The following is a 25,221-nucleotide window of genomic DNA, read 5'->3' as shown; positions in this document are numbered from 1 at the left end:
GATTTGGTAGAGATTTCAGAAATAAACTTCAGGGTTGGAAGAATTTTGTTATGTGTCTGGCTAAGTTCCTAGGCATCTCCTTTTAGTAATCAATACATCGTCCCTGTATCTCATGCAACTCACAATTTAAAAAATGTTTGGGAGGATGATGTCTCTCTCATATTTGAACAGGGTTAGATCATATAACTCTATTCCTAGGCTACATTTGTTGCCCAGGGCCACACCTAGTTTCTGTCTGAGGAACTTTTCATTGAATCCAAGTATGTTTTGGTATATTATAAGTTTCAGAAGACAGCGTGCATGTTCTCGAGTTGGTTTCGCTATCCAAAGTGCCCTCTCGATGCTATTCATTCTTTGTGTCGGCAGTTTGTACATGTACATATAGAGATAATATCCAGTGTAATTTACTGGCTATTCTGCTTCAGTGTTGTGCTTCATTCCTCAAGCACATGACTGGTATCACAGTACATGTAGTGTTCTGTAACTTGACAACTGAAAGTGGAATATAGTCTATACATTTGGGAATGGGTTGAGTCAGATCTCCACAACTAGAAATCACCTTCCCCCAAAACATGTTTCCTCTGCTGCTTCTTTGCAAACTTTTGGAAAGACACAAAGACATTAAATTTTTAACTTGTGGTTATGGGGGTTTACAAACTCAAGTATTTTTGAAGATACTCTTCTGTCCACTCTGTCCACCAGCAAGGTTTCTTCAACCACTCTCAAAAAACAAACAAACTAGGTTTTACTCCCTAAATGTGTATTTTTCAAAAGAGAAAGAATTTAAACTCCAGGCAGTTTGATCCCATGGGCATACAATGGTACCCCTACTAGTATGTATAATTTGCTTAAAGCCAGTATAGAAGCAATCTATAAATTTATCCTAGCTCAAAGAAGCTTTTATTCTCCAACAAACAATGAATACAGTGGAATGTGGCTATAACGACAACGACGGGGTCCACGCTAAGTGTTCGGTACACCGGTCGTTCAGTACAGTGAAATAAACTGCCTAACCTCTCGTTGCCATGTTGAATAGCACCCTCTTTGTCTAACTGGAGTGCACCCTCTTGTGATACTACGATTTGCTGTTTTCATGATGTTTTGCTGTTGTATTCATGTTTGAGGTTTCTAGAAAAATTATCTGTTAATTATTTGTGTTTTTATTAAATCTTTAGTTACAAAATTGACATTTAGTTAATCCTAAAAATTGTGAAGCTACCGCTCAGGATCGATCTCTGAAACATGCTGTGATGAATTTCGGTTGATTTGCAACTGCATAATGTTCGGTAGGTTTTGTGCACAAACTACTGGGAGCAAAGGACGGTGTTCGGTGCAGCCGAATGTTTGGTATAGTGGTGTTCGGTATAGCGACACTCCACTGTATACCTTAAACTTAGGAGTGCTTGACCCTATTGAAATTTGATACAAACTCCTTTTCTTCCCCTCATAAATACCCGTTTTCAAAGCAGAAATCTTCTTAAAACTCTCCAACAAACTAACATTAACAGGCTGGTCCATGAACTTTGACTGCAAAGACTGGTCTTCCTTGCTATTTTTCAACAAAGTGAAAACTTCTCTCTAAGTCACATGGTAACGGTATCAATCCACCTGAATTTACTTGTTTTATTGTACATTAACAAGCTGCACATATTAGTGTTATTAAAACTCCCAAAAATACTATATGGTTGCAGACCATAGACAACAGTGATACATGTAAATACCATCACGTCAAAAATTAAGGAAAATGCCCACAAGCTTTTTGGGTAATAGAGACACACATAAAATCAAAGCTCATTTCCTCATTTTTACTGTTTTCTTTTCAATTTTTGGGGGTTAACCATTGACTTTAGAAGATATTTCTAATGAAATGATCACCCCCAAATCCAGTTGTGAAACCCATCATAATTTTGAAAATTGATGTCCAGACTCTACTGTAAAGTGCAGCCACTGAAGGCTCCTGTATTTTGTGACTTTTTTCAGGAATTCAATATGGCAGTCCTCATAATAGCTTCCACCCTTGCTTTTTCACAAACCACCCACTCCATGGAACAATATATATTGTAACAGCAGAGAAGCTGACAGCCTACATCTATACATAATTGTGACATTAGTAATCATTATTCAAAATCTGTTATGGCCCTATAGCCAAAATATATTTCCTGGGGCCCACTCTAGCTGTGCTCCCAATTTCATGCTTCTATCATCAACGCATGATTCTCCCAAACATTTCACCTACCTGCCATGTTAATAATGAAACATCCTACATATCCCCCCTCCTTTTTTTAAGGAATCGAAAGCACCAGCATTTTAAAAATGGAAATGCAGGGGAGAGTGGGTGTGAGGATACTGTTGTGGAGGAAAATATTGGACAATCATTTTTAGGATTAAATCTCACTTTTAATGGGGCCCTTTAACCTAATTGGACACAAAACCTGTATGACCCCAAGCCCGGTACATATACAGTTAGCTATCAACCCTAAATTTCTAAACAAAATATGAATCTGCATATGCCTTAGATCTATTTAGATCTTATAACAGGTGAAGATTTTATATCAACGCTTTGCTGCTCTCAGCTGTAATTTCAGAAATCATGCTGTGACAAATCAAGGCTTCAAGATTAGCTGGCTCAAAATTCTTCATAAATTCATCATTTCATTTAATGGACATTTACACCCACATGACAGACTGTTTGGTGGCTACTCTAAGCTCAGCCAGGCCTGCCGCCGTGTAAAGAGAGCCCAGAATTGGGAGGTGTTGCATAAATTCCTTTGTCCCCAGTGAATGTGAGTGGCGTCTTTTCAAATGCAGCTGGATTAGAATGCAGCGGTGCTGTCGCTCATCAATGGGGCCCTGGAGCACTTTTGTCCACGGTGCTAATCCGTAGGCACACTATGCCCAAAACAGTGGTATATTGTTTCAAAACAGTGACGGATTACCTTCGAAAAATGCAAGCCCAACAAAAATGACAATTCCCAGCAGCAGGTCTTTTGTTCCCAGTACTGTCTTTTTTTAAAGGGACCAGATCTTTTGTCCTATTTTGGGCACCTCGGCTCTGCGTATAAACCCATGGTGCTTGACACAGGGCTCCCCGGCAGCAAGTGGTTAATCAATGTACCCCTTAACCACTTCCTGCCAGGGATTCCGGATCACGTATGCTTTATATGCGTGGCCAGGGTCTCTGAACTTGGACAAAGGGAACAGGGCCTTGTAACAAAAGACCATATTCAGAACAAAAGACCAGGCTGCTGGGCATTACCAACATTTTTCACTCTCAAATGTAGAGATAACCCAGCCTTGTTTTGAAACAGTATACCAGGATTTGGGGCATTTAGAGTGAGCGGATTACCACTGGGGACAAAAGCACTTCACCACTGCAGCGATGAGCCACACAGCACCGCTGCATGCTAATCTGGCCCCTATTGAAAAGAGGTCAGCAGCGCACTGAGCCAGGTTTGTGAACAGAAGAATATTACGTAACATCGCAAAATCTGGGCTCTTTTTACAAGGTGGCAGGCCTGGTTGAAATAATAGTGTCAATAGATGTTGTCTGTCAGGGTAGAGTGGGCACCAGACAGTCCTTCATGTGTTTGTTAGTGTCCAGTAAATGAAGATAGGAATTTTTAAATAATTTTGAAAACAGAAAAAATGGAAAAAAAAAATAATTATCCCAGACCAGCATCATCAACATTGATAACTGCCCCCGGCAGCAAGTGGTTAAAGGAGATAACACTTAACTTACTCTTCCTGGACACTCCGCTGCCTAGATTGTGATCCAAGTCAAATGGATCTTCAATAGCATACCCACGTGCAGAGCTGGTCCACATCTTCTCAAAACGTGTGAGTGGCTTATGCTGTCGGATACACACAACGTGTTTTTTGATATTGAATTCTTCTGTGAAGAAACGCAGAAATCCTAGCCACAACTCTCCAACAGATTCCTTGTTGCCACATCTCCAAAAATGGTTCTGTAATATCAAACATTTTAAACAGTAAAATGAAACAGAATACATCCACTTGTCACCATCTTTCCTTTGCTTGTTTCACTGTTAAAACTCCTGAACAAGTTGTCACCAACTGTGGACTGTCTCAAATGAACCAGTTGGGTATTGCAGAAAGCAAGGTCATTTGGGAACAAGGCACATTCATGAGCCCACCTAAGGGCAAGCTGATGGTACAGATCTCACGTGTGTCCCAATGACTTTAGACATGCTTTATTTTGGGCATACACTGTGGGAATACTGAACTGGCTTATTACGGACTTTTGCAATGGATGTGTGTGGAAGTGCTGAATATGACAAATAAGGCACAATGTCAAAAAGATTTTAATTGGCGTGCCGCGAGCCACCGCTGCGCCTCACGGTGCATTTTTCCAAGTCACCTGTCCAACCTCTACAAGTGGCACAGCATGGCACCCAGACCAGTCTCCGGCTCATTAAATATCCCTATTGTGAATTCACCATTATGTTACCAAGCAGAATGAACGGGGAAATTCCTCTCTCTCGCAAGGCTCGCCGCTGTGCGCCGGTGTCCATTGTCAATTTTGACCACAGAGCGAGTCCTGTGGACGTTCCAAGTTCCAAGCAAGGGACAGTGGGAAGGGAACACAGAAAAGTATCTTGAGTCTTTGAAATTGAAGCAGATCAAAAGGTCGGATTGAATTTCATGGTCTGAGTACAGTCATTTCTGTACATCCAGATCTGAAAATTAATCAGTCTGTTTTCAGCTGAAATAGACTTCAAATGCAAGTGAAATGTGGTCAGTATCCTGTGAGCAGGAGATACATGTACTACAAACTATTTCCGAAATGTAAATTTTTGATTTGGACAGAGGATCGACAAGATTAACAACGAGATTCTATTTCAAACAAATTCCTTATAGACCTTTTTATGTTAAACAAAGACTGACAACCGACTTACCAAATAAAATGTATATTTCTGCAAGGTAATGGGTTCTGTTGTCTTTTTTAGTGGCTGGGTCTTTTGATTGACAAGGCCCGTCTCTGCATTTCTTTTTATCTATAAACCTGGACCACATGTGGTTTTTATTTTTTCCCTGCCCAACCACGTATTGATACCAGGCAGGCAACCCACAAAAATGTTCCTTCCTGTAACAGCATTTAATTTGGTTTAATTTTTTTCCAGGCCCCGCTGCGTACTTGTTATTTTCATTCTGTGCATTCAACCCCATCAAGTCCACCCCATCTCAGCATTACTTTTAATATCCAAACCTGGATCATGTGTGGTGCTATTTTTTCCCCACAGCAGCACGTACTTGTACCCTGGAAAAATGGCACAGTTATGGGGGAACTCACACGACCAAAAAAGAACTAAGCAAGGATTTTCAAAGGGAGAAGTCACGAGAAATTGAATTAATACAAAACAAAGGACGCAAGTCAGAATTTCAAACCAAAACAAAAGGGTTTACTACAGCAATGTAATAAATGAATCAATGGGGATAATTGTTGGGCAGAAAATACTCTAAGGCTGGGGATAATTAATTTAAGTCCTGTTAAAATATTATTGGCATCCAATATTTTGAATCTAGGAAAATTCTTCTTAACACCAGGAGAAATATTCCTGAGAAAATATTGGGAGTCTGGTGAAACATTTTTTAAGTCCGAGAAAAATATCTGTGGCTGGGTAAACAACTAAAGGGAGGATAAAATATACATGTACATGTATTGAGCTCTGTAAAATATTCTTGAGTGCTGGGATAAAATATTCTGAGTCTTGAGAAAGTATTCTGAGTCCAGCGAAAGCTCCGAGTCTTGTGGACAATATTGAAAGCCTGATGAAATATAAGTTCTGATGCAGGAAAAAATATCGTGGGGTGGGAAGAAATATTCCCAGGGCAGAGATTTTTTTTTAGATATGCCTGGGTCCGAAATTTTGAGTCTTTGGAAAATGTTCCGAGTCTGAAAAAAATATTTTGAGTTTCTTGTGTGAAAAAGCATTCTAAGGCTAGAAAGAAAATCGAGCCTGAGAAAACTATTCTGAGGCTGAGGAATTAACTTCAGCATGGCCAAAACTAATACTCAATGAATATATTTGGGGCCCTCTAGTCATTTAACTGGTTTTGTCTCTTTTCTACCTAACCTTCAAAAGTGGCAACTCCAGCATGACAACTCCATGATTTCGGTGGATAAAATTTAAACGTACTTTTTTTTTCAATAGAAAGCGAAAGCCTTTAATAGTGAAAACTGCCGACATCGGATGAGTGTCTGTGATTCTGTCATCACGCTGCAGCTGCAAACAAGCACCCAGAATGCAGTCACCTGTGAAAGCATTATGCAAATCTGTACCTTTGTTATGCATGATCCTTAAGTAGGTCGAGGGTCAGCCAGCTGGAGCATGCTGATCGTCGGCCCTGTGCGGCGCGCAGTGGCGAGCCAATTAAAATCTTTTTGACATCGTGTCTGATGAGCATGCTAGATTTCATTTATGTTCATGTTTTACCTACCAGTTTCTTGAGGTTGCTGAAGAACCACGCATTCCTGCCTTCCACAATGTTTTGAGGTTTTTCTTCACCTGAATACAGCTATTTATGAAAACCATTTCAAAAAATATTTACTGGTATGAGTCCATTTCCTATCCATGCTCTTAAAGGCTAAAGACCCCCCTCCCCGACAAGTTTTATCAACAACTTTAATCATTTGCCGACAAATATAGCTGGATGAAAAGCATGTATCTAAACTCCAATAGAACCACCATGTGGAACCACCCTGTTCAACACTGACGCCATAAGTTTTGGTCACACAAGGCCATAACAAATATGCATGTTTTTTCTTGAGTTGACTCATAGTCTGCAAGTTTTATCTCCAGAAATATGTGCAAACTTCCCAGGTAAATCAACTTCAGAAAGCAGGAAAATAATTACATTTGCAAATACCAATATCGCAGCGCATATACCTCCTGTAATACTGGGAGAACAGGTGGATCCCTCTGCTGTAGGAAGAATATCATCATGAGTGTGTAGGCATAGGATGACAGACTGCCTTTCGATGCATCTCCTATATCACACTTCTGTGAAGTTAGCAGAATAAGAAATTTTATTACTTTAGTTGCACTCTGAATTTCAGGCATAATTTACTCTCAATTTGTTAATCAAAGAGGACAGAAAGATTTGCTCCTTTCACAATGCAGCCTATTTAAATCCCCTAAATTACAGGTGATTTGGGAGTTCATAGGAGGATGATACATTTTAAACTTTACATTTGCATATTTTCTCTAGCCCCAGGCTTCCATCCACGAGTATATTATATCACAGTATACAGCACCCTCAACACCAAAGCCTTTACCCAGGCCCGTTTTTTTCTTATTGTCCGTACTTACATATCCCTGCCAACCAAGGCCTATGCAGGAAGGGAGGGTTGGAGGTTAAACAGGTAAGTACTGTCCACCTCTGGGTTCCCAAATCACTTCTGATTTGGGAGTCTACTTTTGGGACTCCCTCACATGTTAAACCCTACATTTGTATAGATAAGCACCATATCTGTGTAAGGAGGGCTTGGGTGAGACTGCCAGAAGTATATTATGTGGAACCTATCCACTATGGAGCTCCAATTAACTGACTGTTTTAGAGGCAGTCAACCCATCCTAGCAGTTGGGATAAGATGCCATGGCAGCTGTAAGAGTTACTCATCCTGTTTCATCTTCTGATTGCAGAACTTCCATCAGATAGCACGAGCAAAGGTTGACAACATTTTCCAAGCAGCTGCCTATAAAATTTTCAGCAGAAAACAACTTTCAAAAATTCCATGATGTAGTTGCTGCTGGTGTCAGAAGCATGGACAGTATTCTTGGTATGTATAGGCCAGTCTGGTAAAAAAGAGTTGATTGTCCTAACTACCCACTGAAAGATGGTGTCCCATGAAGCCCATGGATAAGACTTAAGGCATCGTAATGAACCTCAGGGTATCAGTTTGGGCTATGTACCACTTGAGGGCCTAGATTGGACACCAGAGTCGGTCATCTCATATGGAACAGATAGTTCCTGATTCTTTGCCAGGAATTTCTTATAACAGATTAGCTGTAATGTAGTTCCCATCCTACTTAATAACCATATTCTAGAGTAAGGACGTGCAACTCACTGTGTCTTCTGGTTTTTAATGTCAAGTGTTGCAGAGAGGCATTAGCAAGGGGCCCATTATGGTGGCTTTGTCAAGGCCCAAAGAATGACCATAAGTTCCTAGATCGGGCAAGTTGTTACAATAGTGGGTGACTTAGGCGCTAGTCAAATAGAAACGGTTCATGAAGCGGGAAACGACAGATAAACGATAAGCTCTTTACCCGCTTCAGAGTAAAGCGGGCAACGATATGGAGTCAGTAGCTAAATGGCTTACGGTTCAATGAACACTACTCCTGGGCGGCTTTTTGTTAAAATAGAGAGCTTTAAGGATTACATTCCATTGTGTCTGTTGGTTGAGTAATTAGAGCAGTTTGATATGTCAACAATGTTTTGGGGGGTTTGGGGATGGGTTTGTACTACCCTTTACATGGATGTGGATTTTTTTTCCTTCAGTTTGCCACACTGCCCTGAAATACCAACATTAATTGACTTTTCTTATTTTACATTTTTAGATTGATGTTGAAGTCCCGTGATTGTTGCATCAATAATGTTCATGAAAGTATGTTTCAGTTTTATACATGCATGCAGTACTCGCTTGCCTATCATATGTGCAAAACGACACACCCAAATAATATTACTTTCAAATAGGCTCAGTAATGAGCGCATGTATTACAATCATTTCCATTCCTTTTTAAGCCAGCCACCACATATCATGGAATAGTAATGTATACACTTGACTTTCGTTGCTATGGAATCCGCAGAACCTATTGGAATTGTTTCTTGTCACCGTCCTAGATAACTTTGCAAGTTTAACATCTCCATCAGGGTATGTTTATAAGGCCATAAGTCAAAATAGAAACAGTTCACGAAGCAGAAAATGATTGCCCTTAATGCCCTTTCAAACCATTGCCCGATTAACACCATAAATAGCATGAAATTCCATATAACCATTCATGGTAAGCTGGGAGTCAGGGCTTTTGTACCAAGGTGGGGGAGATGGTGCTATGCATCAAAGAGATTTACCACATAGCCAACTCCCTTTCGGGAAACGCTCCCTTGCAATCATTACCCGCTTGCAGTTGAATCGGGCAATGGTTTGAAAGGGCATTAAGGGCAATCATTTTCTGCTTCGTGAACTGTTTCTATTTTGACTTATGGCCTTGTAAACATACCCTGATGGAGATGTTAAAGGGGTTATTGTTTGAAACTGTTGATCTGTGAGAGAAACCTAGATATGACTTTGAAACAACAGTTCCATACCATGAGCAAATTACTGATCTGCCCTACAGATGTTGTGGGTGGATCAACAGACTTGTCTCTGTGCCATTTATAATGACATCTTAGTTGGCTGTTTTATGTCTTGTTTAGGCTATATGACTTTGGGCAGCAATGGTTGCTTCCGTTGCCAAAAATTCTGCTACTCACAGGGATCACTCAACAATAGCCAACACATCAGGAGAACTGTCTCTGATTCTGGCAGTAAAACTGTGGAGGGAGGTAGAGCAAAAGATCTACCTTCTGACGCAGTAATATGGGTGGGTGGGTGAGGAATTTAGTTATCCTCTGAAACCAAGGCTAATAAGCCAGAGTGGAGTGTTGAGGGTTACCTTGCAGTGTTGTAAATCTCTTGTCTTCAGAACCTTTGGAAGGAGAGAGATTGGTGGGAACACATTTAAGCTTTAAGAGTGCCCCTGTCACCCATGCATTCGGACTGGAACTGCAAGCACAATATACCAGCAGGTGAATATTGAAGGCCAATGAAAACAGAGCTATGTGAGGCCCACCGAGCCTCTGACAATTGTTCTGTACTACGGAGGGGTGTAATATCCATTTTGTCAAAAAAGGCCTATTTGTACAAGTACTGAAAACAGGGCTCCCTTACAATAAAATCACATCAGTGTCACAATTACAGACATATAGGTCATGTGAAATTGCATGGCTGTCACCAAATTGTAAGGATCCATGCGTGATTGTCACTCAGATCCATACCTCCTCCCAAATTTTGCATGGATGCAAAATCTCTGCAATGCTCACTGCAATTGGTCCTGTGAATGCAAAGCTGTGATTTTCACGAGGGTAGTGTGCATTGGAGTCCATAGCTCATGCACACCTTTGCTGTTGCAGTCTTTAAAAATGGTAATCCACGAATTTATACTGCCATTAGTTATACATGAATAGTGCTGTTGCTATCTAGTCCCATACATGCATCCATGCAGTGCTTTTATATTCAATACATGGGAACCAGATCTAAGAAGATAGCATCTCATCTACAGAGCCATGAATGCCAAAAAAAGAAAAGATTTTTGACAGCTTTTCCAGTGACTGAGCTTGAAATCTGTTTATAAAGTGCTGGCAACAAGGCTATTACTATCAGAAAGTGAAAAATCATACTGCAGATACATGTATGTCTATTCATAAGTCTGATGAACAAGACAAAAATGCCTGAAATTGTCACAAAATTGAATTAGTAAATCTACAAGACAGACTGAAGTGTAGTTAAGGCAGCTTCCAAAAGGCAATAATGTTTTGTTATCACGAAGTTCGTACACAACTATTCATGCAAACTTGTCAAAAAAAGCACACATCTACATGTATATGGCAGGAATATCACCAGTACCCTATACTTCGACTATCAAAGAATATTGCAGTACCAGTGATACAAATGTAAATGCTACAACACCGGGAACGTTCGCTAACGTGCTGCACTGTACAGTGTGAAAGCTTGCGATGAAATCGCAGGCGACCCTCGCAAAAGACACTCAGCTCCAAATGCTGCAGATGTGTGTTTCCATCGTTCGTGTGAAGACATATAATCTTCATCCTAGAGAGTGCTTGCCACGACATTCACCTTTGCTGGCAATGTGAAGTGCCATTTGATATGTTGTTCATGATGCACCACATCAGGAAATCCCAAGCACATAGGCAAAGGTGTGGGGACATGTGTGCCTCATTGATGAGGCACACATGAACCTCCTCCCACTCACTTGTCCACGGGAAAATCGTTGGATCTGGTACATCGTAAGTTTTGTCTCCGCCTACAAAATGTAGACTGCATACAGAGGTCGGTCCACTTGGACTTTGCTTTGATGGCCTTATTTCTCATGGAACTTATCCAAATCTGTCACCTTTTGCGGTCCCTTGGAAGTAAAAAAAAATGGAACACAGCAGTTCACATGGACCATTTCGGACGATAATCAGCTTTAAAATGGTGTATACACATCATTGACTGGTAGTCTATTGGTAAACTGTATCGGCATACACAGTTTGGACCTCGAAAGAATTGTTTTCAGAAGAACCAAAAACTGGTTTTAAAACCACGAATAAGTGGAGTGAAATGTGGAAGGTGCCAGTGGAACCCGACATCTGAGAATGTACATAAGATGTGGGCCTCGCCTTAGGGCTTCCATGCTGAGGGTACTATCCGGGCGGTATACTTCACTGCCAGATGGGAGCCTAAGGCTAGAGAACTATACAAATGTAAGTTTTAACACGTAAGGGAGACATAGAAATGGACTTACTGATACATTTTACCAGTTACAATCCTCATCTTCTCCCTGTATATAGTGATAAACTCCCTCTAAACTGACATTGTATGTATACTATATACCTCAACGAACTGCTCAAATCAACCATCCAAGGTAAGTTCTGATCTTCACGAGTGCATTTCTACAGTACTTTTATGACTTCTTCCACATTTGCAAAATGCAGTTCCATGCAAGGTAGCATGTTACTCACAGTCCATTATCAAACAGAACACAATAAAATCCTGCATACATGTAACTCAACATCACAGTAAAATGTGCAGGTAAATTATAACATATTTTGAAGGTATTAAAGCCTCTGCAGTAAGTAATCTGTCTATGAGAACTATCCATGTGTTGATTGTCCACTGCACCATCAGGGCAATAATACATGCTTCTTGCTGATATCACACTACCTGTTGCAGCTGTGAATGTCATACGTATAAATCCCTAACAAAATCTGTATCCCTTAACAAAATTGAAGTTTAGAGTTACCTTAACAAAGACTTTTGCTGTGTAGACTAACTGTCTCACTCTTGGATCAATCTTGGAGTATACATACAACATTTGTGTGTTGGCCTGTGCAAGGCAATTGTAGAGGCTTACATCAACATCTAGCTGCAAACGCTGATCAAAAAACTTGACAATAGGGACTTTGGCTGTTGAGATGGGAATGATATGTTGCAGACTGGAGTGTCTCTTTAGCTTCTGAGCAAGGTCTTCAATGATGGTTGGAATGTCTATGTGCTGAAGATATAGAGAAACGTAATACGGAATGGAACTATGTCAGTGCATTGTTAAACAATTAAAGAAGACTGAATTTAACTTACAGATAGCAGAAACACAAAACAGTACTCTGTAACACGTATGACATATGGGAAACCTACGGCATCTGTGTTTTTCTCATTTCTGACCAATCTATATATTTACACATGCATACAAGAGTTTATGTACATAACTAAGACTGTAGGGCTTGAAGAAACATGTAGAACATGATTATGTAATACACGTATTAGGCTTTAAATCACCGATACAGGGTGAGCCTGATCAACAAATTTGGCCAATACACTGTTGAATGCGAAAGCTTAAACTGATGGCTTGCAGAGAGAAACTTTTCATGGAATTGATAACCATGGATATTAAAACTCAGAACAAGACAATCATACAGCAACATTTATCTATGAACCTCGTAGTGCCGACAGTAAACACCTGCAGGGTGCACATACAAGAAAACTGAAGAAAGAACACACAAATATACACAAAAAGAACACTTTTATCAATAAATGGATAAAATCCAGGTTATATTTTATTTACAAAGGAAGGAAGGTGATCGAATCGACACAGAACTGTGTAGCGAAAACGGAAGCTTGATAAAATCAAAGATTCCTCAAAAGACAAGTCCGTTACATTACTGCCCTGAGGAACGAAGGCTGATCATGGTGGCAAGGCCGCACTGCATTGTGGCAGGTCAGGGTACACCACGAGTGATCAAATTTTTTCACCGAGTGAATAATACACGCATGGGAAATTTGCATATGTAGTGACTGTTTGAGTAGGCAGAGTGCCATAGACTTTGAATTTCAAACCCATGACGGAAGCACCATGGTTGGATAAGCCCTAGCAAGTAGCCAGAATCCGTGGCGATGAATGGTATTTGAAACACGGAAATGATGCAGTTCTGTAGCCCAAAAAGTGCTCAGTGAAGAGCCTGCATAGTTAGGTGGCACCTCTGAATGGGCCACCCCTGGAAACAATGGGGCATCAGCCCGAGGCGTTGTAACTTCCAAGTCACACCTGAGTTCATGGCGTGTGGCAGTTGTTGTAGCTGGCCTGGGAGGCTTCGGGCCACCCTGGTGTGTAGACTACGGAGACCACCAGAGGACTTCAGAGCATCATGAGAAGGGGTGAAGGAGTAAGTTTACTTGCCCCAAGTGCAGCGCCAAATGAACAGAGTCACCACGATCCGGGACATGATCTGGAGCTGGGTCCCATTGGGGTACGGTTCTGGCTGGACAACAGAGACGACTTCAGTCTCCCAGAACGCCCTTTGTGAGGGAGGAGGGACGGCCGGAGGGGACCCAGGTCGGGTGCTGTCGCCACTGGCTGAGGCTTGGAGTCTATCTTGCGGGCGAGACCGTCCCAGGTCAGAATCAGTGGCCTCATGGCCAGAGTCCATCGTCAGAACAAAGCTGCAGATGGGAGTGGCGGACGAAAGCCCCAGTGGCAAAGCAGTCCAAAAGGGGCAACAACGTCCAATGCAACGGCAGGCTGAGTGCCATGTCATATTGGAGACTCGTCTGTGGCAGAAGCAGTGGAGCGTGACAAACCCACTCTTGCTCTCTTGGAGGGGGTTGACTGGCCCAGCTTTTGAGCAGATGCTGCTTGGCGAGCAGAAGCAGGTGAGGGACCCAGGGCAGATGGCGAACCGTCGAAAAAAGTGACTGGGATGAAAGTGGGATCCCAGTGAGATCCCGGTGGGATACGTCTGTCCCACCGGGATACTACCATCCCAGCGGGATGGAAGTGGGATCCCATTTCCAGGCAGGATTGTTGTGGGATCCCAGTTGAGGTGGGATCCCAGTTGAGGTGGGATTCAAGTTGCAAGCAAAAAAGTGGGATCCAAGTTGAGGTGAAATCCCACCTGGGACTGGAATCCCAGTTGACTGATATTTGTCATCCGTTGTTTAAACTGACTCCAACACTTAGTTTATTTATTACACAATGAAGCTTACTGATAGTCACCTCAAAGAAGCTGGAGGATTAAGGCGAATAAAATTAAGGCCCTTTTCTCCAAAAAATAGGAAGAAAAAAAAAATGCTTATACATGCATGAACGAGTTACAACCGTGTTGAGGCTTTAGTTTTGGCAGGGTCCGATTTGGTTCTCCCCCAGCATGGAAAGTCTTCATGATTCTCTACATATTTCAACATTTCATTTTTGTGCCTTCTAGTCTTTTATCCAAAATCTGTTGGACTTTATTTTCTTGCAAGGAAAACCTTGTACAAAGTCATGACACTGAATTTGAACCACAGTCAACATAAAAGTAATTTTCTTTGCACTATTTTATTCACAGTACTTCCCCAGCCTGTCTTATTTTTAACAAATTCAAAGTAACAAAAACCTTCTTGATTCATCCCTTCATATATCAGATCATGATGGTATGTGTATACAATCAGGCTTATTTGGCTGCCAAGTATGCCACTGTCTACAAGAATAAAAATGCTGTATGTTTGGCTTCTTTAGCTTTATTTGTTTTAATAGCTTTGTGCGTTGTGGCACAGTCTTCCCTCGTGAACCCTAAAACTGAAAACCACCTGGAATTATTCTATAAATGCCAAGATTCCATTATATTATTGTACATTTTGAGGGGAGCACCCTGAGATTGCCTGTTTAGTAGGATGAGGGTAAAGATAGTAACATCGGCTTACGCCACCGTTTAATGTTATACTTTACTTTTAAATCCATAACTTTCTACGCTTATTCACCATTAAACCATAATTTTCAAAGGAAGTGTTTGGAAATGATTCAAGTATGGACATTACACACTAGTAGTTCGTAACATTTTTGATCAGCAAATCACACAGTCATGACGCAACACTTTTTTACAAAATCCTCTTTATAGCTCAGGCTGGGAAGGAGATAATTGTGGGGCAAGCATTCAGAATTCATCATCGATATCCATTGAGTATACTTTAAAAATATTCAGACCACATTATTTCAAATTGACAGGAAATTGTACGATTTAAAATAAAACAGACACAAGGATTCTGCCTCTCAACAAAGAAGAGGTGGAAATTTACCAATGCTTCAAGCGCCAAGGTCTGGTTTGGTTCGGCTCGCAGTCAGACATGCATAGACATCTACGTACGTACATGTGCATATACATGTATATGTACATGCACGTGGCCAAAGGGGCATTTTACGGATAACGGCATTTTGTTATTTGAGATTTTAGAACAACTACTAGGAATCTTGAAAATGCTATCACAACGTATATGTACAACAGCTTGACCAAACGAAAGACAAGTTTATAGGCCACCTCGCTCACAAAATCTGGTTGCGTACACGCTGGTACAGGTCCGCCCGGTAAAATCGGCTTCTCTCCGGGGTTGCCTTAAGATTGAGCACGAGTCCTACTACAATCAACATGCATCCAATCAAACATCGTCTTTTACGGCTATTCAAGCATCATTGGCCTTATATGGAACTTGAAGGCGGAGCTTTTGGAGATCGACGCATATGATATTATCTGAATATACATAATCATTATCGGAGGTAGTAAGAATATACCATTTTTGAGCCTTGGAAATGCCGTACGTTGCATCTTCTCTGTTAATTATTAGTGAATTCTCACCACTTGTGTTTTACAACAATTATGTTATGCGGCCTATCGTATGTCCGAACACGCAAGTGTGCAGATGTTTGCGGTGTCAAATTTGTCAAACTCGTTATCTATTTTTCTTGGTGTGTTGGCTTTTTTATCAAGTTTGGTTTGGTTCAAAAGTGCCATGTTTGATGATTTTGAGTTGGTTTTTACTGAGGAGCACAACATGATTACGTAACCAAGCCCTTTTAAAACCAGTTTTCCGTACCCAATTTGCCTTTTACTTGTTCAACCTTTACTCAGCAAACAGTCGTTTAGATTTGGGCCATTGCCAAGGAAAAAGCGTGGGAATTTCATGCGGGTGCGGCTGTCACGATATCAGTCTCAGTTCCGGGCTCCAGTGATTATTTTTGTAGAGCACCCTTCTACGGTTTTGGACTTGCTAAACAGAACGCTAACCATAAAGAGGACCCATTCTGCACGATCTGCCATTTAGCACTGGGGTCTCGGGGAAAGACTAAACGATGATCGAGGAAACCACGAAATCTTTACAAAAGGCAATCAACAAGATGTCGTCTTGGGTCTTGCTCCAGTTGTAGATTGGTCAGTTGCGATGTCTGGAATGCCCCAACATTTTCGTGGACCAATCAAGGTGCTGATTTTGGGGCCACATTGCTTAGCAGCAGTACTACCAAGTCAACATTTGTTCGATTGGATGTGTCATAAAATGGCTTTCATTTTTTTCCTGATTTCTTTAGAAAGACTGATTTATATTCAATAATAGCAAAATAATGAGGACCACTGGGCAAATATTATAAATGGTAAAAAAAAAAATCAAGGGATGGACCTACAGAGGAGATAAACTGCAAGTAAAAATTTTTATTTTTGGCTATCAAAATATTATCAAGGCAGGAAGCGTGTTACCTGCGTTCGTGCCCTCTGCATCATTACATAAGAGCTCTGGTGGAGACGATTGAAAATGGCTGGTTTATTGTTTTTATGCACACTTTGCAAAACAAACAAAAACTGATACATCTTGATTGAAGAATGCCTATTCCTGTCAATAAAATGCACGAATAATGTATCACAACTTTTGCCATACTGTATTTAAAGGACAGACGTTCTGCGTCCTGCCATCTGTATTCATGAGGTTGGTCATGTTTCATTATATCCATTGTTGCGACAACAAAGGCGCACGGCCTGCCCTGCTCATTAACTTAGCCACGCAAGCGTGCACACCGCCGTCCAGGCGCGGATTCTCGCCCTCCTTGACAACGATGGACTGGTCGGCGAGAATGCCAACAAACCGTGGAAGGAACGCTTAGTCAATTTTGCGATGGTGCCTAAAAGAGATTGATTCCATGGTGTACCCGCAATCGAGAAATAACATCATAAACGTGCGTAGCTAAAGAAATTCCTGAAAAACATTCGGAGAACAAAAACACGTCTGTATCGTATGGCACTAAGAAAAAGAGGGAGATTCACGGCAGCTGCTTTGCGGGTCGAGTGAGTGAGGGCATACTACTGGATAATTGAGAATTTAGTGAATGGAGTAATGGACTAGGAAATGAGGTTCAACAGGAACTGCAGAATTCCAGGCAGAGGGACCAGGAGAGATGAGGTCAGATGACCCAGTGATACCCAGTTGAAAGCTGAAGCCAAGGATGGGCTAAGACAGCTTGAAGCCCCAGAGGCGTAAAAACTCCAATAAACTCTGTGGGACCCGAAGAGGGATTAGCGGTTGAAGGGGTGTCATGGCTCGATGGCGCACCAGACGGGGCAGGCCCCTGCACTTGCGGTATACGGGCGAGATGGAGTACACACGGGGGGAGGGGGGCTTCCGGAAAAGTGGTGTTTTAGGCCGATGTCGAACGGCGGGTGGTACTCTTCAGTGTTGCCAGGGAATCCTGCGTGGATTCCTCTGCGTGACACGACGTACCTTGTGATGATGGTAGGACAGGCCCCGGAGACGTCTGATGAGGTACTCTGTGGGAGTCCTGGCTGGCTCGCAAGGCCAGCAATTGACCAAGGAGACAGGGTCCTTGCCAGATCCTGGCAGTGTCCCTGCTCGGGTCTTCCGCAGTTGACCAGGGAGCTTCCCCGTCAGCTCTATGGAGCTGAACAAACCAAGGGCCTGGCCAGATACTGGCTGGAACCCCCTGGTAGCCCAAGAAGACAGGGGAGTATGACAGATCCTGACAGCGACCCATGAATTCAACCAGCTAACACCTATATTTCATTGTTAGGGTAGACACAGCGTAGCTGGAACGATCCTCGTAGTACCGACGGTAAACACCTGCAGAGTGCACATGCAAGAAAACTGAAAAAAGAACAAAATTTAAACAAAAAGAACACTCTTACCAATAAATGGATAAAATCCAGGTTATACTTTAATTACAAAGGAAGGAAAGGTTATCAGATGCCTCAAAAGACACATCCGTTCGGTTACAGCGCTGAGAAAAGAAGGACGATCATGGTGGCGAGGCCACGCTGCATTGTGAGAGGTCAGAGTGCACCACAGGTGATCAAATCTTTTCAGCAAATGAATAATATGCGCATGGGAAATTTGCACATGTAGTGCCTGTTTGGGTAGGTAGAGCACCGTAGACCAAAGAAATTACGGCTTTGCTTTCTGCCAAAAATCCATTTGCATGATTGTGCAGCTAGGAAAAATAATCATTTCAAATTGTTTGCGAAATCATATTCGGGCACTGGTATATTCTTTTTCTCGTACACATTTATATTTTATGGAAAAATTCTGTCAGCTTTTGTTTTAGTGAAGTGGCTGCTTCGAATGCAAATAGCCTTGATGTGTGGGGAGTCATTCAGCCGCTGGGCCGCTACTCACAATCCTCTCCGTTGGAGTTGTTGAATCTTTGTTTCAATCACAGACAGTTTTGTTCTCACACAGGACACCGAAATATTGTCAGTGAGGCATTGCGTGTTTCTTCGTGTATCGCGCGGAATATGAGCTGATAAATATGTGAATTTGACACCAGTTTGCCAACTGCTTATTCGTGTATTGTGTTCGACGACGCACACGATTGCGTTGACTTTAATTGGCTCGGATAGGTTGGGGGTTAGCAGTCTTTCCGGGCCAATCGCAACCGTGTGTATTTCGTTCTTGCACACACATTATAAAGAGTGTGTTCTCCACTCCCTATACACGCACGCATGCTAAATCGAATATCGTGTAAACCTTTAATCTCGCCGTAACTATACCAACACTGACTTGCAAGGATGAACTGTAAACCCTAGACTGTCGACCAACGAAATAGTATCGGAAACATTCTGTGCACATTGCTCAGCATCATCACCCTATAGCAACAGGTCATCTATATAGGCCATGTTGGTGTGACAATGTTTCCTGAGAAGGGACAAGACTCGTGTTAAAACTTTAGTGAACAGCCGTGGGGCTGGTGACAGCCCGTTTGGCTTGCCTTAAACTGGAATAATTTTCCCTTCCACTTGAACTTTAAGTACTTCCTGTGAGTTTCTGACACTAAGATGGAGTAGTAAGCATCTTTCAAATCAACTGATACAAAGTAGCAATCTCTTCTCATGAGATGTATTGCTGTTTTTAGGGTGTCAATTTTAAAATGGTGGTATTCGATCTGCTTATTCAGAGGTTAAGTTAATGTTAAGTTAAGAACAAGTTTTAAATTTTTTCGTAACTACTATCACCACATCTGGGCTGTGTGGGCAAATTTCTTGGGAAAGTGCTGCACCATCTTGCAGAATGTCACTGTAATTAAAGTTAGCAAGGTGGAATATAGAAATATTCATAAAACTCCCAAAACAATGCAGACCAGAATTTACATATATGTTTTAAGTTGTAATTGTATTGTATTTTAATAAATGTGTAACTAACCTCTGGATTCTGACTATTCCGGAATTTCAAGCAGATGTCCATGTCACTGTTCCAAAATCCAAATCCATTTCTTGATGAGCCAAAGAGTCGAAGCACAGCATCTGGATAGCCATTGCAGCGAATGAATTTCTCATATGAAGCAACAGCTTGGTCTCGTTCCATCATAGCCCAGTCTCTGAGGCAATATCGATCTGTATTCAAGCAATAAGTACAACAAATAATTGTATATCTGCTCAGAAGATGAAGGTGTGCTCATAATTATTTTTAATTGGAGAGGAATCTTAACCAGTTCATACTGAAGAATGTATAAATCTGCAAACAATTTTCAGTGCTCTAGAGTGGGACACATTCAAACATTGTGGCAATTTCTACTTCAAGTGGCAGAAAACACATATACACACCCTCAAGTTTGAATGATTTGCATTTGTTTTGATAAAAAATGATTCAATGAGGAATTCTACTTTCACACTACTACTGCAAGATTTCAGTATTTATCTATAACGCTTTGTCTTCACATTCTGTACAAATTTAAAGGCTCCTGTGAATTTAATAAAAAATCAAATGCACATGGACAACTCTTTGAAAAAGGTATTTTTCCAGAAAACTTAGAGCAAAGGGAAACTTTCTTCCGAAAAGTTTCTTCCGACACTCGCGAACAACAAGAGTGTACGAGCGAGGGAAATTCTTAACGAGTACCAGTGCCCTCGCAAAATAACGAGTGACAAATTTACTCCTCGCGAGTTAATTACGAGAGAGGGATCGCCCTCGCGGGTAGTACACACGGCCTCGTTTGCAATGTTCACATAATGGTGGTACGTGTCCAGGTCTTCCATCGACACGTTGCACTGAGCCTTCACTCTGAAACATGATGATGTACAAAAGCTGACGCAGGTTGGACTCATCCATATCCAAGGATTAGCGTAAGTTGTGCCCAAGATAATGGTCTCCCCATGGCAACAAGCCAGGATATAATGTGGGGAAAACTTCCACTAATTCCGGTTGCAATTGATTCAATTTAGCCCGATCATGCTTGCAGGCCCTTCGCGCATGCATGCACAACGTCAGGGCAACATTGCTGGAGACCCATGCATATCATTGAACACTGAACGGGCTAAAAATAATGTACCAAGCAGGTAAATTTTTTTATCGTCTTTGGAATTATTTTGTTGTGTAGGCACAATTGCAGAATACAGCGCCACTCACCTTGCCCACCTTGTTCCTGAAGATAGACGGATACTGAGTCACGCTTCCATCCACAAGGCCAATGGCCACTTCTTATCCCCATATCCGCATAGCTGCTCCCCGGGACCCACATTGGACTTTAAAAAATCTTCCGCCTTCCCCATTCACTTTGCATTGCACGACGCACAAAGCCCACTTCGTATCCCTGTATAGAAAATTCTTCCACCTTCCCCATTCACTTTGCATTGTAGGACACACAAGGCCCATTTCGTATCCCTGTGCAGAAAATTCTTCTGCCTTCCCCATTCACTATGCGTTGCAGGACCCACAAGGCCTACTTTGTATCCCTTTTACCGATACCTTTTTGTGCATCACAGTGCCTGAAAAGTGAAATGAAAAACCTTCTTTGTCACTGTGCACGCGCTAGTTGTTGCCTAGACTGTTTTCAAGTCACACAGGCCTACAAAGGCGAAAGGGGTCTGTTGGTGTTTTTTATATGGGCAAGTGCTTACAGCAGAAACACTTCTTCAGACCATGAGGATAGTCACTACATGTGATAAAACCAATATTCTAGTCATTGTTCAAATACCGGAACTGTATTTTGTATATGGACAGTAATTTGCACAGTATGGAACACAGTAATGATTAGGTCTATCTGTTGTAAAGATTACGTACCAAAACACTGAACAGGAGGTTGTTTTCTTTTGAAAAATGTGTGACAAGTCTCTTTTTAAATAAAAACAAATAAATGGTACAAATAAGAAATATGTGCAGACCCACTCAACAAAGAGATGCAGTTTATATTTGGTTTAGGCCTTTTGGAAATCATTATGGAACATACCAACCATTTAAAAATGAGTTGGTCCTGCACCTGGACTGCAAGCAATCATGTGGCCGATATTTACAAGAAGGGCAATTCTATGACATCCTTTGAATAAGTAGATTCTATGACATTCATGTCACTATGCTGAGTCATCACTGGACAGGATGGTCCCAAAGTCACAGTGCTTTTAAATATTTCTAATACGTATTTGGTGCTTGGAATGCATTCTACGTGAGCAGAACAGTCAGTGAGAGAAGGGTTAGTGTTTACAGTGGCAGATTTTGGAAACATTTGATGATTTTGTTGTTGTTGGACATGTTTCAACTGGTCCCCTGACATTTTTTTACCTGTAAGGATCCTCACCATAACCCCAAAGAAACCACATATTTTCCGGGTATTAGTGAGAAGTACTCCAAGCGTCAACCTTTTAAAAATGTGTTGGTGAAATTTAACATGTGACTGTAGAACCCCTTCCTGGCATAGCCCCTACAGAGGGAAATTGCCATAGAAAACATCCCCCCCATCAAAAGTGGAATAAGCCAAAAACAGCAGGGAGCGCCTGTGCCTGGTTACCAAAGAGTGCCAAAGTAGTCAGACATCCTCAATACTGTCTTCTAGGACGAAATATATTCTGGCGGAAATTTCTGTTCAAGAAATTTCGGCCAGAATATATTTCAACAAGAAGCTCACGTTTCAAATTCAAACAGCCCATCTTGTGAAATGTAGAACTGAAGATCAAAACAAATGAGGTACATTTTTATTTCAAGCGATACGGAACTGGGAAAAATCACAACACATACTTTTAGGAAATCAACCATACATTACACAGGTACATGTATGGCAAACTCAACTACACATGCGTAAAAGGTTTTTGTGTGACGTAGTGGGTTTTTGCAGGGCTTGCATGCACGTGGTAGCTCATAACGAACTGGGCAGTTGAAGTCTAGTCAAAATTTACCCAAGTTCCCGGTTTAATTTACCGGAAAATGAAGCAGTTTTCTTCAAACCAAGAAATTCTTCAATCGAAATTTGGCATACACGTATTGCTGCAATTCTGGATGAAAAATTGATTTTTCTTTTGATTCTTCATCATACGTGAAGAAGCTATAGAAGCGACTAGTGAACTGGACAAACTGATCCAAATCTTGGGCAAGTGTTGTCACTTTCGTCAATCCAATCAGTCCGAATTAAAAGTCAAATATTTTGAAAATAATTGTATAAGATCTGATAAACACAGAGGTGACTACTGACAACAGCTTCAGTGGAATTTAGGACTATTTGAGCTGCAGTTAAATTGAATAAATTTTCAAAACCTGAAATAGGGAAATTACTATTCTTTTGATTGTACATTGTTTTCTTCCTTTACACTGTAACCAAAATTCCTCCCCCACATTAGTGTGGGTCGGGTCTCCTGGTGATACTTACCCCTGTCCAGCCTACATATGCAAATTTCCAATGTGCCTATTACAATTCACTGAAAAGAAATGATTATGCATGCTGCCCCTTGACCCTCTACAATGCACTGCGGTCCCACCGCCATGTTTGTCCTTCTTTTCGAAGCGGAGAAGTTCCCAGAGCCAAAGTGGGGAAGGACGGGCATGAGCGACTGGACAGGGGTAAGTGTGGGACCCGACCCACACTAATGAGGGGGAGGAGTCTCCTGTGTTCACATACCCCTGTCCAGCCTACAGTTAGGGCCAAAGTAAAGGTTCACACGATGACACGATACATTGATCACACACACGTTAGCAAAATACACGCTTCCTGATATACCATGCAGAGTGTCCTCAATACACGCACTAAAAAGGGTTGGCCCAACAGCGGAAACATGTATTGGGTAAACCGCACCCCCAATGCCTTAAGTGGTGTCACTGACCTGTGAACATGAAGAAGGGAAATGCTGCATGCTTGTACACGGGCACTGCATTCCATTCACCACAATTAAATGCACGTTGGCATGTCCTTAAAATCGTGGCGTACGTGTTAAACCCCTGTTAAATTCACGATCCCAATGTTAAAAATCCGATCACGATGCACAACGAACTACACTGCATGTCCAACCTGCAATAATGAGCGTAAAATAATACTTTCGATATCGATCGGTGCACCTATGGTGCAGATATTACTGTCACTACCAAGCAGTCTGTTCACGAAGAGTGCTGGCTTGATTTGATTCGGCACAACTGATTCACGAAATCTCATGAAATGGGATTAACGGTCCACCTTTTGAGAAAAAGATATCTCTGCCGCCCGGACATGATCTGGATTGTACGGGATCATCAGAAATACCAATGCCACTTTCCTGACGGGTCATCATACAGTACATTTCTGTACATGAAAAATGACAAGTTTCCAAAGTACGAAGAAGTTTATTGCGCTTTGTTGGAATGAACACAAGGAGTTTGTCGGCATTAATATTGCGAATTCTCTAGATGTGGACACAACATACAAAAACAGTACGTCCCATGAAAAACAAAAACTATTTTCGTAGTTTTGGAATGCAAAACTCCGACTACGGACGGACAATCCACAACTTAATCGCCTGCCTTGTGTGAAGGAGATACTTTTTTTTTTCAAATTTAAAGCTTTTAATTTGAGATATACAGGATTGCCGAAAGCGCCGCTGCCATTTTCTGGATCGGTTTATAATTATCTGGATCAGCAAGTTCAGAAAAAAACAAAGCTAGAAAGTGAGAAATCCTATCAGTTAGAACCACCCAACGAATGCAGATTTCCTGGCAAAGCATTTAATTCTGGTCGTGTAACAAAATTTTATAGACTCTAAAACAAAACTCAATCGCGTGTATGTTTTTGAAAAATTCACAAATATTATGTACGATGGTTTAACTATGAACAGGGCCCTTCATCTGAATAATCAGTGGTACAGTGTAAGAACAAGCCACATGGAACAGACATGGACAGACTACTACCGTACCACCGATTGACCAGTTACGTACCCGCATAGCCCCGACGTCACACAAAATTGATTATGCACGTGTAGCTGGGTAGGCGATATGTATTGCGAACATTAACAAGGCCAAAATGTCAGTCTTTAGGATAAATTAAAGTACCATTTTTAACTTATAGCCATTTGATTCGATATTCATTCACTTTGTCGCATGGAGAGCCAGCTTTGCCTTAAATACGAGTTTCCTTTCCCTCTGGATAAATGCTAATCCATGCCGCGTCAGGGCTTTTCACCGGTACTACATTCGCCTCAAAAAATAAATTAAAAAAAGAATCAATTAAAAAAATCATGCCTGTCAAAAATCGACTTCTGATAGCCAAATGCACCTCACATAAACTTAAATCTTGTAGATTTGTTTTTAAGAGCCTGAGGAAAGTGGCCAGGGAACGCTTAAGTCCACATTTCCCTGGGCACCCTCACCAAAGGCAATGCATCACGTTTCCGACTGAAAAAAATGCTGGATTT

General features: G+C 41.5%; 1 protein-coding gene across 12 annotated transcripts in view; it reads right to left on the bottom strand.

The window, feature by feature from the left end:
- The window catches only part of LOC110988048 (terminal uridylyltransferase 4-like), a 179,533-nt gene that overhangs the window by 59,886 nt on the left and 94,426 nt on the right, over nt 1–25,221 (bottom strand). For all 12 annotated transcript variants that reach the window (XM_087144097.1, XM_087144094.1, XM_087144096.1 and 9 more), the window contains 5 exons: nt 19,784–19,974; nt 12,084–12,335; nt 6,909–7,022; nt 6,460–6,537; nt 3,740–3,965 (listed from right to left, as the gene is read on the bottom strand). In XM_087144097.1, coding sequence (XP_087000223.1) covers nt 3,740–3,965; nt 6,460–6,537; nt 6,909–7,022; nt 12,084–12,335; nt 19,784–19,974 — 861 coding nt within the window. The remainder of the gene's footprint in view (nt 1–3,739; nt 3,966–6,459; nt 6,538–6,908; nt 7,023–12,083; nt 12,336–19,783; nt 19,975–25,221) is intronic.

This window comes from Acanthaster planci, linkage group LG12 (assembly GCF_054643075.1).
Source record: "Acanthaster planci isolate LZ-2023a linkage group LG12, COTS_SCS, whole genome shotgun sequence".
Classification (NCBI taxonomy): domain Eukaryota; kingdom Metazoa; phylum Echinodermata; class Asteroidea; order Valvatida; family Acanthasteridae; genus Acanthaster; species Acanthaster planci.
The sequence above is the reverse complement of the archived record's forward strand: the minus strand, read 5'-3'. Positions and strand labels throughout refer to the sequence as shown.